Here is a 15099-nt window from a genome sequence, read left to right on the forward strand (position 1 = left end):
TGAACTATGTTTCTCCCCAGATTGCTAACATCATGTCTTCGTTTGGTGGAGGTCTGGTGAGGGAGTCTGTTTACACAGCCAAGCTGGAGGGAAACTTCCAACAGCTCATCAGAGGTGAGCACTTTTGTGCACCCAAAATTGGAGCTTCGCACCTGATTTTTGAATGGGGCACCTAGATGTTAGTGTAGCATTACCTAGTACATAAAGTTACTACATACATTAGTAACCAGCATGTTCTTACTCTCAACAGTCAAGCATACTAGAACTTAATTGAGAGTCATTTTCTGTGGTTCTGCCTCCATGCAGCAGCTGTTAGAGATACCTGTACATGTGTACAATGTAATGTACACGCAATACTATATAAACTAAAGAAAGGCATTTCAGTAACTAAGTTCGTTAGAGATGCGTTTCTGCGTTCCCACCTCCCTGCAAGTGTTTCCAACCCCAGCACAGTTGGTAAGTTTGAGTTAGGGTTTAGTAAGTATGTCATGCAGAAATACATTCATTGAACGTGGAATACATTAAGTGAATGCAAAGTACATTCAGTGAATGATAGAATTTCTGTTTTTAGTTGAGATTGAACATGTTTGTGTACAATGTAAGTTGAACTCAATTGAGATACAATTTTTGTTCCCTGCAGGTGTCTCCACCCCCAGCACAGTGGGAGAGTGGTTACAGCAGCTGGACCTGCAGCAGTACGAAAACGTCTTCATCAGTCACGGCTTCGACAGCCTCAAGTTCATGGTCAGTATTATCTAGTACATAGATTACAACACAGTGTATCAGTTAGGCACCAGCCTGACTGCATGCTGGAATGAGGGTGATGCAGAATACATCATTACCGATACAATAGCTCATAAAGTAGAGTGCTCGCTTCGTAACTGGGAGGTTGTGAGTTCAAACCCCGGCCGGGTTATACCAAGGACTTGTACATACTGCATTCTCTGCTTAGCACTCAACATCTATGAAAGAGTATGGGAAGGGCAACCCCCCCTTCTGTAATGCTTTTACAATTGTGTGGACCAAGGGCTACAGAAATGGAGATGAGCACCACCCCTATGCTCTGCACAGAGTGGAAAGGGACCTTTTTTTATTGAGGTGTTAAATCTTGTTTCCCCAGGGAGGCAGTATTTTGGAGGACCAGGACCTGTTGGAGATGGGTGTGGTGGACCTGTCCCATCGGGAGTCCCTCCTCTCTGCCACCCAGTCCCTCCCCACACTGCTGCCACTGGGGGAGGGCGAGCACCACTCACCCATTCCCGAGTCCATCGAGGAATGGCTGGAGTCCCTGGAGCTGGGAGACTATGCCGAGTGTTTTGCCAAACATGGCGTGATCTCCATGGACAGGGTCCGCAAAATGTGGGAGGTAGAGCTGAATGTAAGTCTGAGCGAAGAAACTTTTGTTTGGTATAATTAGTACATACCCCAAAGGGTGAGGCGAACCTACATTAGCCATGTGTGAACTAATCTCAAAGAGTTATGAAATAATCTGAGTCCGGAATCCCTGATTCCCGAGTCCATAGAGGAGTGGCTGGAGTCCCTGGAGCTGGGAGACTATGCCGAGTGTTTCGCCAAACATGGTGTGATCTCCATGGACAGGGTCCGCAAAATGTGGGAGGTAGAGCTGAATGTAAGCGGAAAATCTTAACTACTTGAATGTGTTTTTTTTGTTTGCACATATCCTTCTCAATGTGATAACAACCTAATATCTGTGCTAAAGAGCAAGGAGTCAGCCTACAAAAGCTGTGTGACATACAATGTAATCCCAAACAAATTCTTAAGAACAAATTCTATCATGTTGTCTGAGACTTGTCCAATGTACATAAGGGTATCATTGCTCTGTGAAGTACTGAACCGTGTCATTTAACTGTGGTGAATCTCACTTATATTAACTAAAGGTGAATATTTGAAATACTAAGATTGTTTCTCTGTTAATCGACATGAGACTGTTCTTTGTAGAAGCAATTAGAGGACTAAACTGGAACTATAACAGGGTCGAAACCTGGCATACTTTTATGACTCTTTGAAGGAAACCAAGAGTGTTTTTTTCATATTACAGGTGCTTGAGATCACCACGTTGGGCCACAGGAAGAGAATCCTGGCGTCTATCGGAGAGCGAGAACGGGACGAGATGCCGGAGGAAATGTCACCAGAGGAGACTGCGGTAAATTTCCTGTCCAAAGCTTCTGCAGGGCTCAATATTCATTTTTCATTGGGAATAGTGTGCCGTCTGTGTGGTGTAGTGGTAGAGCATCCGACTGTCAAGCAAGGAGACCCAGGGTTGGACCCAGAATTGTCCGGACATGCACCCAGACGTTGTGCCCTTGGGAAAGGCACTTAACACGCATTTCCCCCCTCAGTTAGAGGTTACTGGGCCCTAGTAGGGTTTGGTTTGGCGTCAGGAAGGGCATCCAGTCGTAAAAATCTTGCTTAAAAAAAGACTTGCATTTGTCTAACCCCCGTTTTGGGGAAAATGATGTTAAAATTAGATAAAAATTTAAAAAAAGTATTTTTACCACCTTGCAGGTGTGGAGCACCAGTCCTCTGTCTAAGACGGCGGCCGAGTCTCTCCCCTCCCCCGAGCCCTCCCCTATCGAGGAGGTGGACCTGTTTAAGGACTACACAAACGTCAAGTCCAAGTACCAGCCGGCCGTTCCACCCAGGCCAACATCTGCAGGGAACACTTCACCCCGGTCTGCCGGGAACTCGTCGCCCCGGCCTCCTATACCTCCAAAACCTGCCAGGAAACAGGTCAGGACAGTTCAGAATCTGTATCTGTATGGCTCGGGTATAACTGCCATTTGTATAGCCGGTGTAACACACCAGCTATACAGATAAGGCCTGTTCTGTATTTGTATGGCTGGTATAATTGCCCTGTGGCGTAACACACCAGCTAAACAGGTTAGGCTAGATCTGTATTTTGTATACAATGTCATGTACACACGATGGTCCGGTTGCTAGCCTTTTGTCCGCGTTGCTATGGCTGAGTGCGCCGCCCACTCACCGCGGGGTGCCTCCAGCTCGCCTGTACCCAGGCACTATACACAAGTAAACACTGCAAATATCTCTCAAAATAACGCATGATCGGAATATCATGTCGAGAAACTTCAGTAAGAATCGAAAAGAAGACAGGTAGACTTTTTGAATAAGAAGAAGTAAAAACGTGACAGCAAATTACAGCGTTCAAAAAGTCCTTCTTACGCTAGTGTTTAGTTCCGGCAACTTTTAGCAATTGAACTTTGAACCTTGTGACCTTTCTAATAAGGATTTTTTTCCAATTTACGCACTAAACATTAGTTGAAGTCCTACTCTATAATCTCACCAATAATTTTTTAATTCTATGGTATTAAACTCGATGTCTGCAAAATCTAAGATCATTTACGTAAATTTCGGGGTAGATTTCGGCCTAGATTGGGGTATAATTCCCGTGAGCCTCCATAGAACAACAAGAACGCGTCATCAAGATGGCGGCGGGACTGTGCCCTTTCGATTTTTGGTGTTTTCGTGAAAAAATCCTTATTAGATCAAAAGTTATGGGCCAAAATATTACATGTACCCTTTACTCAGAGCTTTCACGTGGAAGTAAGACTTTGTTTTCAGCTATAATCAGCTACGCCGGCGTCCCTCAAAGAGACTGATTATCGGGCTTCATTGTTCTCGAGTGCAGTTACATGCAAATCCTGTCCGGACCGCTATTGTTTTCCAAGCTTGAGATCGAGAGGCGCGGCAGTTTTAAAAGTGAGAATTGACCAAAAATCTGTTCCGACCAGAAGGTTGTGGGTTTTGGGCGGTCTAAAAATCTTGACGTCGTAGAAGGGATTGAAACGATGTTGCTAGTATCGCGGTTTAGAAATTACTCAAGTATCGCGGTTGGGGAAAAATTATGGGCAAGCTCACGGCACTAGATTTTAGCGAACACGGCTAGTGCATTTTAAAAAAACGATAGACGATAAACAAGGACAAGAACAACAACAGCAATTAAAAATACATAGAAAAACAAAAAAGAAAATGTCGACAGTTTACGGGCAAGACCAAATATAAATACCAAAATAAATTGGGACTTCATGGGCAAAAAGTCCGTAATAGTGTCACGCACCGCGTGCCGTCGCCAGCAAGCTACCCTAGATGCCAAACTAGTATCGGGCCGTTAGCCTTTTTCCTTCGGCAGCCGAGAGCCCTTCGCCCGCCTGCCTAAATTACCGCTACGGGGGAGTTGAGCCCGATGGCCAGCCAAACTCCCCCCGGGCTAGACTCCCCCGTAGCGGTAATTTACACCAGCGGGCGAAGGGTTTTGCCGCCCGGACAGCGAGTTTGGATTCCAGGGTACCAGCAAGCCCCTGCATGCACGCCAAGTTTTTTCAATTTTGGGGCGCCCGTGGACCAGCTTACAGCCAAGCCCGGCGTCATCGCCCGCCCTTGGATAGGGGTAAATACCATCCAGGACGCAATCAAGAAAGACATACAGACACCATAGCTTTCGATTCTAACGTTTGATCGTATTTTTGGCGCAAATGTTGACTCGAATGCTTTCAAAATTGTGGCGGCATTTTGTTCCTTTCTTTGACTATGCCTGCAAATTATTTGTTTCCGAATTTCCGTTCCGTCTTACAGCCGTAGCACACTAACGCTTTACATTTTGAAGTACACATGCCACTAAACTTTCGACTGAACCTTTACCCCGGAATATAACAAATTTATGTCGCATTTCTCGTAGCCGTAAGTCGTTTGTAAAGCTGTAAGTGTAACTTCATGAGTATGTGTTTCCGGGCGGCCATTTTGTTTCTTTTCTGGACGCTTGGAATTGGATGACGCTGGCTTTAGTAAGTCTCATTTTTTTCGATATTGTCTCCTAGTTGCACAAGATGAACGCCTTGCTGTGTCTGTAGATTTATAGATATCTTCTAAGCCGTAATTATGAGCTAATATTCATAAAAGCCATAGTGTAAACAAGCCGTGAAAGTTCAAAGCGTAGCAGTGACGCCATTGCTTTATGCTAGCGCTTTTTCCTGCTTGCGGTATGTTTATGCACGGCATTTGTACAAAAAACAAATACTTTTTGTACAATAAATTTTTATTTTTTGATGACCACCAGTGTATTAACACTGGTCATCTCAATTTAGGAAAGTCACTGGCCATTTGGAATGTCAAGTAAAAATTAACATTTTGCATTCAAGTTTCACATCAGTGCGCAGGTCTTGGTGTAAGGAGTATAGTGATATGAAAATTATTGTTCTGCAGTATTCATAACTTTAGATATCATTTATAGAAAATGCAAGCAGACCGGCGGGTTTTTCAGCACCCCGATGGGGCTAACAGCTACCCCGTCAGGACCAAATGACAGCACCGCCGGTGTAAAGTACTCACCCCGTCGGTGTAAAGTACTCACCCCATCGGGGTGACACTGTCATAATCACTAAACCCGACGGGGTAATGTCACCCCGTCGGTGTGACAGTTCTGGTCAAAGAAGTGCAAAATCCCAAAACAAAGCGCATGGAAGGTGTGAATTGATCAATCTATACACACCGTCGGGGCCAAGTTTACCCCTTCGGGGTGAGGTCCAACCCCGTCGGGGTGAGCTCAGACAGTCATCCAATCCAATTGATGTGCAAAAGCGACATTACCAGGACAAAGAATAAGCATGGAGAGCACAATCCACACTCTTCTATTTGCCCCTTTCAGCCAAGTATAAGGGTCACAAAAAAGAAAGATTCCAGAGAGCTTACAAACACATACTCACATACTCCAAAGCTGATGTCTAATAGAATTTTACCATGATCAATATTGACTGAAGGAGGCCATATAAAATAATACTTAAATTTATTTCCTTCTATTTGTAACAATTGAGATCACACAGGTCTTGCAAATAAATTGATCAAGTTCCTCAATTGCTATTACACTGGTCACAATATTCAGGGATCAAAATTAACGGCTAATAGCAGCTGAAAACAGTCAGTCATTCTTGTGTTTATTGCCCACAAATTTTCATATGGTCATAATGGTGTCATTTAATGAGCAAAATGCCTTAGCTGGTCAAGAATGGGAGCAGTCTCTAATAATTGTCACAAAAAAGGGAGGTTCACTCTTTAACCTCCTTTGTCTGAGTGGAAGGAAGCCCTTTGTTATAATGTCTGTCATTCAAAATACACACTGCAAGCAGTGCAAATCAGGACTCACTATAATTCTTCTCAGATATTTAGAGGCATCATGATAAGAAATATGTTGTGAAACTAGGAAGTTGGGACATACATTTTGAACCCTCAAGGTACCACCAGGTGCAGAGTAATTTTTTGTGAGGATGTCATGAATGGTCTAACCAAGGAGCTTTATAAAGCTTGGTGTGACAATAACTTGCTGAGAAACTTCACTACCAAAAATGCTTTTTCTTGTTTTTCTTTCTTCTTTCTTGTACAAGAAAATGCATCCCATAGCAAGAAAATTATTCTTTGAACAAGAAATTTAAGAATCCCCATAGCAAGAAAATGCAAGAAACAAATGTGTTTCTTGTTTTTCTTGCTGAAGCAAGAAAACGATTCTGTCCACAAGAAAATATTTCTTGAACTAAGAGCTAACTGTTCTTGAAGCAAGAAAACCATTCTATACACAAGGAAAAATTTCTTGTAGCAGAAAAAAAAGATTGTAAATTTTCTTAAAATTCTAAAAATTCTTAAGATTCTTGTTGGTGAGCATCATTGTAGAAATATTTTCTTTCCTTTAGAAAAAAGGAGAATAAAATTCTTTGTGTAAGAATCAACATACCAAATCTTTCAAGAATGTTTCAAGAAAATATTTCTCAACATAAGAAAAATAAGAAAAAAAATTTTTGGTAGTGTTGACATTGTGTGTATTTTGTCCCATTGTTCTGCCTTGGTAGACAAGTTAATTGGCGGCATTGTTTACTTATTGAGACTGTTTACAGCAAAAGGAGCTTTCATCAACATTAATGAATGCAGCCACTTTGTAGGTAGAAACACAAGTGGCCTACAAAATAGTCTACTGATCATGAGTACATCCTACAATGATCATATTTCATGGCCTGTTGGAGAAATACTTGAATGATGTGTTTTAGTTTACTGTACTACTACTAAACAGTCAAAATGTACTTCAGAAGGGGAGAAATGGCACTTTGGGTGGGTGGGAACATTTTGTCGCATGGTCTGTTCCATTTGCTGTAGCATGGTAGAAAGACAAGGCTGTTACTATTGGCCTAAGAAGAGACCATCGGCTACCCAATAATGGTCACCCCGTTGGGCTTGAATGTTTACAGCCTTGTCACAGTAGGATCTGCTTGGAGATTATAGGTTGGTGGGTGTGATGTTTGAAAAAAAGTGATTTTGCCCTTCTCCGATAACTTTCTTTTCTACAGACCCTGGAGTATTTTCTACATTACAACCACAGCAATGATTATACAAATGTACTAGTATTTCTATGCAAGAAGGTATAAAATGAAATTTAGGAGGAAGGACACAATTGCTGTCCTTTCAAAGAGTTTGCCTCAGGTGTGCAGTTCCAACTTCACGTTGAGGTGCCAATTACCCCCAATTTACATAATGTGCACTGGCTTGGGTTGGCTCAGGCCTGAGACCTTTGTTTTTGTTCAGAGAACTGTGGTGACTGGAAATGAAGTACTTAGCTCCAAGCAGATCCTAAGGTGGCAAAAAGACAGAATGAAATTGGCCAGGATCCATCGGACAGAGAGGGTCCAATTTTCCTTGGGTTGGAGCAAGGAGAACCTCCTTGGTTGCAGATAAGAAATGAAGCACAGTATCCTGACCAAGAAGGTTTATTGCAAGTCAGATATCCAGCTGTTATTAGATTGTGCCCGGTCAGTTTCAACCTGTCGACTCACCCAGAAAATAACTTTTGAGTGGGTTGATTTTGATTTTAGCAAATTTTCAAGGAAGAGGAATTTCAGTGGCAAAGCAATCAGAATCCCATGCATAGACTTTTGAGACAGTAGGGACAGAGGGTTCAAAAAGTGGGGGGGAAATGTTAGCTTGTTTAAGTCACTATATTTGCCCACTACATGCTCAACAGTTGTGCTGGGTAGATAGACCTCTCTGATGTGCCTGGTAAATGCAGCTACTTGTACATACCAGGATGCACACACATAAAGCTAAGAATACACAGCTGGAAACCCCCTGCACACCCCAAATCCCCTTTCTGTAACAGAATATATTGCCTGTATTACACCCATGCCATATACAGCAAAGTATCCAATGCATAAAATTTATATACAACTTAGTACTGGTTTCCAAAACGTGGCTCATGCTAATAATTCAGTCATTAAAATCTTTAAAAAGTGGCTAGAATATTCCTTAGAATCTAGCCATGAACATGGTTTAAAAAGTCGCTATTGTATTACTGTATATATAAATATGAGCCTAAAGACTAAGTAGATAAGCAAGAAGCCTAATACTAGTATTCACAACTTGAGCCTGCTTTCAAAGCATTTAGGAATTATACAATCCTCTATTTCTGTCCAACAGTACCCATTCGGTAATTATTCTGCTCCAGCTACAATTGTTATGCGGGATAAAACTTACTAAGGTCAGCTATTGTTCTTGACATGCAAATGTCACTGTCCAATTATCAACTTGATACAAATTATCCTATAAGGGAGTATTGTTGGGTGACATGGTAGTGTCTCGGCAGCTTGTACTGGGTCACCCAGGAAAAGTCAGAAAGATAGCCGGCATGTGAAAACTAAAGAACATTGTAATTGTTAAAGACATACCAACACATTGACTATTTGGCCCTTCATCCAGTCAGATTTTCTGCTATCTGGCACCTAACATTGCACTTGGCCATGGGTTTATAGATACATGTAGTAGTATGTGTAGTTTTGTTTGCTGCATTGACTGTTAGCACCAGTATGAAGTATAAAAAAATAATAGCAATGGTTTCTTAACAGATTTTATTATGATGCATACTTTTCAAAGTCTGAGTAAGTGCAAGCAAAATTTGTCTTCTTTGTCTGGTCCAGGTAATGTTTACTGCACCAGTGCAGGTATGCAGTGAAAAATATTTTGAGCCCTGGGGTATTCTGCTAATGATAGATGAGTTTATCCATGGAGTTTGAAAAGTTTTTATCAAAGTTTATTAAATTTTTAGCCATATCCAAACTCGATTCTTAGTCTTAGCCAGGTTAGAGGTTATAACCTCCTTCCTAGAATTCATCCTACAGTGAGCTAGGTATTGTTGGACAAAGACTAGATTTTTAACCTCCTTGTTAGGACCTACAGGATTGTACACGTCACGTACACATATATGGCACTCATGTGGAGCAGGTTGACTGGTCAATCATATCCATTCCTGCCATGTCAGATCTCCATGACTCATTGAAGACAATGTTCTTTCATAATCCTGGAAAATACAGTCTAGAAAAACTGCAGGAATACACACAGAACTACAATAATGAAGTGATATAATAAACTGTGTATAAACCGCCATCAACCTAGAAGCAAGTTTAATGTTAATCTTTTAAACTTCATTGGGAAATTACTTTCAGTCTGGTCTGAAGGCTTAGTAGGCCATTAGCCCAGCCTGTTCATTCTGACACACCGACGGGGCTGTTTAACACACCGACGGGGCTGTCCAACCCGTCGGGTAACCTTTGAGCCCAGACTTCTCATGAATTATCACACAAACTTGCTAATTACACTGGTGTGAAGATGTGAATTCTCATTAATTCAGTGGTTTTCATGGGGTGTTCATGAGGATAATTGGATGCGGTCTGGGTGCGGGGTGGGTTTCCACCCCGACGGGGTAGAGTTTACTCCCGACCGGGGTGGGCTGTTGATCCTGTCGGTGTGGCTTGTACACCGACGGGATTGCAATTTTTAAAGTAAAATATCTTGACAAATATGTATGTTTTGACCATAAAAAAATAACCTGGTACTGAGGATAACATGATCTTTCAAATGGTATGTAAAAATTTACTGTACCTGCAGAAATGGCAAAGTTGAAAATCAGGGATTTCAACATGGCCGTCTGCAAATTCGGAAAGTGACATTCCAAAATTGAAGTGACCAGTGTATAATTGTTTGTTACTGTACGAATTACGTGTACGTTGTGTTCAAGTTGTAGTCAAGAACTTGTGAGGCGTGATTTGCGATCGTAACGTTAACGTAACGAGCTTGTATAGTCCAGCAAGATTCGGGGAGGGGGTGGAAAGATCAAACACTTGCGGTGAAATCTTTAATAGCGATGGAATAGTGACTGCTTAAGTCCTAAAATTAACTGACATTTAACAAATCAGGAATTACAGTAACCCTACAGGTAAAATTGAAGACACAGATGAAGGCCGGGGCATTGTTAAAACGTGCAAAGCGAAGAACAATAGGGGCGGAGACGAGGCACGCATATCAAAAGACAAGCTCGCGGGAAAATCTTGCTGGGCGAGGAGCGATCAAAACATTTCTTGTCCCCGCCTGCAAACCTGCGAACCAATCAGCTACTGTTGTCAATGGCTAAATGAATGATTGACAGTGAATATTCATGAGCAGCGTGTTAGGAAAAATTCGACCCGATTTGACCATCGTGACATATTGTAGCTGGTGTAACTGCCATTTTGTGTATCACAACAGCTACAAAATGTATAGGTAAGGAAGATTTGATTCTGTTGTTTAGCAAGTTAAAACTGGAGTTTGGAAAAAGCTGTAGTGGAGCCCAAACCTATACTACTTTTCATGAGCTCAAGAGCTATCTACCAGTATAAAGTTATGACCATAGCATGTCCAGAATATGAGATATGAAAACCAAAACTTCTGCTGCAGCACCATAGAAAGCCACTAGAAAGTACATAATCGAACTTGACCTTCATTTTTTCAACACGTACCCACATACCAATTATCATTCGGATCCATCCACATCTTCTCAAGTTATGCTGTCCATGAACAAAACAAACACAGCCACCCACAGTATTGATGTATTTCTTTTTATCATCTTTGCAAACAAATAAACAAACCAACCACAACTTACATGTAAATGTTTCTCCCCAGGCCCCCTCGCCAGTGGAAGACCCAGAGTTGGTCCTGAGAGCTCCAAACGAGGCCACGACAACAGCGCCGATTCGCAGCTGGAGACACACGCCGGACGTTCTTATCAAGGGGCACTGTAACTATATGGCACATGTAAGCACTTAGCAGTTTTTGCACCTTTTTTGAAGTTTCATTCTCAGCATTTTTGATATGCTTGTGATTCAGACCCAGCTTTCAAGTGAACAAGCCTGAACCTAATTATCCTGAGAAGGCGACAGTGGTCGTTGAAAATTTGTAATCTTTGTGTTGGAATAAAGTTCAATGTTTTGTTTTACTATGATTACTACCAACACAGATTTCATGATAAGCCTAAACCTTGAGGCCATTGATATATGACTCTTTGGTGACCGTTTTTTTTCTCTGATTGGTGCCAGTATCTTGGGTCGATGCTGGTGACAGATGTGAGAGGAACTGTGTCCACGAGACAGGCCTGTGCCAAAATGAAGGTGAGAGGAAACTGAAGCTTTTCTCATTTTTATAACTACTAAATGATGTACAAAATGACTAGTATGTGGACTGGTGGACGTCCCAATAAATAAGTACCTAATACCAGCTCAGAAAAAAACAAGAAATAGTCATGCCTTCAAGTACCAGAGTCATCAACCAAGGATTGAGGTGTTCAAGAATTCATTCTTTCCTAGAACTATCGCAGAGTGGAACTCACTGTCACCAAGTACAGTAGGGGCATTGTCAATAGATAGCTTTAAACAATGTTTAGAGTTAGATGTTCAAGGGTTAGGTGTTCAGTGTAATATAGCCAGCTGCCACCGCGCTGTGTGCCTGCAAAGCTGTTGTGCTACGCTGTAGGGCTGTTATACCAGCTATACAGATACAAATAAATGTAGATGAACCAACACTATATCAAACCATTTGAAATTTCAGTGAGGCAGCAAAGTCAGTAAAAGTTGACTACAAATTAAATGTGTGATTTATTTTCTGCAGAAATCGACAGAGCAGATGCAGAAGGTGCCGACCATCATCCTGTCCATCTCCTACAAGGGGGTCAAGTTCATCGATGCCAAGTCCAAGGTCAGTTGGGAAAAGTCACACTGACAATTCGATTATGACAAGCAACAAATGAAATTGTTTTGGCCTTACAAACCATTACGATTTCGCAGATGATGGCAAGTGAACAAGAGATCCGGAACACCTCTTGTGCTACCATTTTCATGTTGATATTTCTCTTCAGCATAATTTTATGATTATCACGACAACAAATTAAGTATTGTAGTGGCATCTGTGTGGTGTAGTTGTAGATCATTCGACTGTCAAGCAAGGAGACCCAGGTTCAATCCCCAGGGTTGGACCCAGACATGTCCGGACATGCACCCAGATGTTGTGCCCTTGGGAAAGGCACTTAACACATATTTCCCCCCTCAGTTAGAGGGATCCTGGGCCCTACTAGGGTTTGGGTTGGCGTTAGGAAGGGCATCCAGCCGTAAAAATCTTGCTTAAAAAAAGACTTCCACTTGATGAAAGCACGTCTAATCAAAGACATTATAAAAAAGACATTAAACTGGATAGAAAGAGAGAATGACATTACAAAACGTAATCTTATTTCAAACGAGATCAAATGCAAGTCTTAGAGCTTCTGTCAATGAAACTATTGATATAAAATCATTAAGGAATTCAGTTGTAATTGTAATTAAAGTTTTTTAGCATTATTTAATATCTTATGGACTGAGTTTTTTTAAAAATGGGCAAAACTTCTGCAAAGTCAGCCTTTCTGATACCATCTCCAGTTCATCACCTACATGTTTCATTTCTTACATGGAACGAAATGTTTGGGACGTTGACCTCAATTAACATACATTGCACCTGGTTACATACAGTATATTCGTCACTTTAATAGTATAAAAACAGTGTGTTTGAGAGATCTCTACTGCAGCGCCCCAGTTATGCAGGAGTGCCTTAGGCCACACAAAGTAATTTTTACAGATGACGTCCTCTGGAGACCCTAAACCTAATACGAGAGGGTGAAAACAAAACAAGAAGGCAGAAAAAAACCAAAATGCCTCATTTTGAAATACACTAAGAGACAACAAATGTTAGGACACAAATTGAATGAGATAACCCAGTGTAACAACCAACAATTCTTTCATTTGACATGAAAACAGCAATGAATCAGTGGAACAGCAGTTGTGGTCCTGCCCTGTTTCTTTCCTTTCATAACATCTTCCAATCTTGTGATTTGCAGCACTGTCGTGACTCTTTGGTCATATATATATAGTTACAGGAAGCGGAATTTCTTGTTGTTGTTTTTTTTGGGGGGGGGGGAGGGAGCAGGCCAAAACCATTACGATTTCGCAGATGATGGCAAGTGAACAAGAGATCCGGAACACCTCTTGTGCTACCATTTTCATGTTGATATTTCTCTTCAGCATAATTTTATGATTATCACGACAACAAATTAAGTATTGTAGTGGCATCTGTGTGGTGTAGTTGTAGATCATTCGACTGTCAAGCAAGGAGACCCAGGTTCAATCCCCAGGGTTGGACCCAGACATGTCCGGACATGCACCCAGATGTTGTGCCCTTGGGAAAGGCACTTAACACATATTTCCCCCCTCAGTTAGAGGGATCCTGGGCCCTACTAGGGTTTGGGTTGGCGTTAGGAAGGGCATCCAGCCGTAAAAATCTTGCTTAAAAAAAGACTTCCACTTGATGAAAGCACGTCTAATCAAAGACATTATAAAAAAGACATTAAACTGGATAGAAAGAGAGAATGACATTACAAAACGTAATCTTATTTCCTTAGATGATGGTAAGTGAACACGATATTCAGAACATATGTATGTATTTTGTCATTGCGTTTTACTCTTGTTTTATGTTTTTATGGTAGAAGCCGTCACAAAAGCAACTGTGCTTCTTCCCTAATACTCAAAATATATGTGAATAAAAAGAATAAACTTAAAAAAACCCTTCTGATTTCCTTAGATGATGGTGAGTGAGCACGAGATCTGGAACATCTCCTGTGCTGCAATTTTCATGTTGACATTTCTCTTCAGCATATTTACGATTACTCACAATCTCACTCAATGCCCCTCCTGGGAGTGTAGCACCTCTGCATACGGTCTTCCAAGTCTGCCTGTAATACAGTAGTTTTTGATCCTGACAACCAATAAATGAAATTGTTGACAATGTGGTCTTACACAGACATAGGTGAGGTGAAGTGTTATGACAGCACCTGAGTCACCATGGTTAGTGTTCTGATTTCCCCAGATGATGGTGAGTGAGCATGAGATCCGGAACATCTCCTGCGCTGCGCAGGACGCCCACGACCTTCATGTGTTCGCCTACATCACCAAGGACATGAAGACAGGGAAACACTACTGTCACGTCTTCAGCGTCAACAGCCAGGTCAGATTTTTATTATGTTTATTTTTATTTATTGAGATTTACTAAATACATTGTATTGTGGATGGATTGACATATAACCATTTTAATATGTCAACCTGGACTGTATGGCCCCCCCCACACTGTGACCAGCCCCTCCAACTCTGTCCTGCCACATGCTACATAATGTACAATGTAATTTAACACCACAGGGTGCCTGCTACAGTACCAGTCACTGTGGGGACAGCTACATGTATGCTTAGGCCTGTATCTGTATAGCCAGTATAACCACCCTTTGGCATAACACACCAGCTTCGCAATCATTGACCTTATTTGTCTGGAATGGAAGAGGAAGAAGAAGAATCATTTCAAGCAAAAATAATGTTCCTTCTGCAATAAATGAGTGAAAAGATAACTTAAAAACCTTTCCCTGCCCACAGGACCTTGGGTATGAGATCATCCTGACTCTTGGGCAGGCGTTTGAGATCGCCTTCCAGATGATTCAGCGGGAGAAGGCGAAACGGTCGGCGCTGGCGATGGAGCGTCAGTTGAGCAGTGGCAGCGACCGGTCCGCCAAGTGGTCCACCAGCAGCCAAGGCTCTCAGGTACGAAACCTTCTGTTCCAAGCACCGAGGCAGCATGTACTACCCAACAATAGTCCCAAAGGTTCCAAAAAAAATTGTTTTCACTTAGGTACGGAATCTGTTACTCCCAGCACCCAGG

At 41.8% G+C, this 15099-nt stretch overlaps 1 protein-coding gene across 1 annotated transcript in view; it reads left to right on the forward strand.

Annotated features, from left to right (window-relative positions):
• The first annotated feature begins 22 nt into the window (after nt 1-22).
• Nucleotides 23-15099, forward strand: part of LOC109486898 (ankyrin repeat and sterile alpha motif domain-containing protein 1B-like) — an 18742-nt gene continuing 3665 nt past the window's right edge. The window contains exons 1-10 of the mRNA XM_019790804.1: nt 23-114; nt 641-744; nt 1121-1378; nt 2060-2164; nt 2527-2751; nt 11002-11133; nt 11415-11486; nt 11983-12069; nt 14263-14400; nt 14817-14981. Of these exons, the coding sequence (XP_019646363.1) occupies nt 33-114; nt 641-744; nt 1121-1378; nt 2060-2164; nt 2527-2751; nt 11002-11133; nt 11415-11486; nt 11983-12069; nt 14263-14400; nt 14817-14981 (1368 nt within the window). The 5' untranslated portion in view covers nt 23-32. The remainder of the gene's footprint in view (nt 115-640; nt 745-1120; nt 1379-2059; nt 2165-2526; nt 2752-11001; nt 11134-11414; nt 11487-11982; nt 12070-14262; nt 14401-14816; nt 14982-15099) is intronic.

Source organism: Branchiostoma belcheri, unplaced genomic scaffold, assembly GCF_001625305.1.
Source record: "Branchiostoma belcheri isolate BF01 breed outbred unplaced genomic scaffold, Haploidv18h27 scaffold84, whole genome shotgun sequence".
NCBI classification, from domain to species: Eukaryota; Metazoa; Chordata; class Leptocardii; order Amphioxiformes; family Branchiostomatidae; genus Branchiostoma; species Branchiostoma belcheri.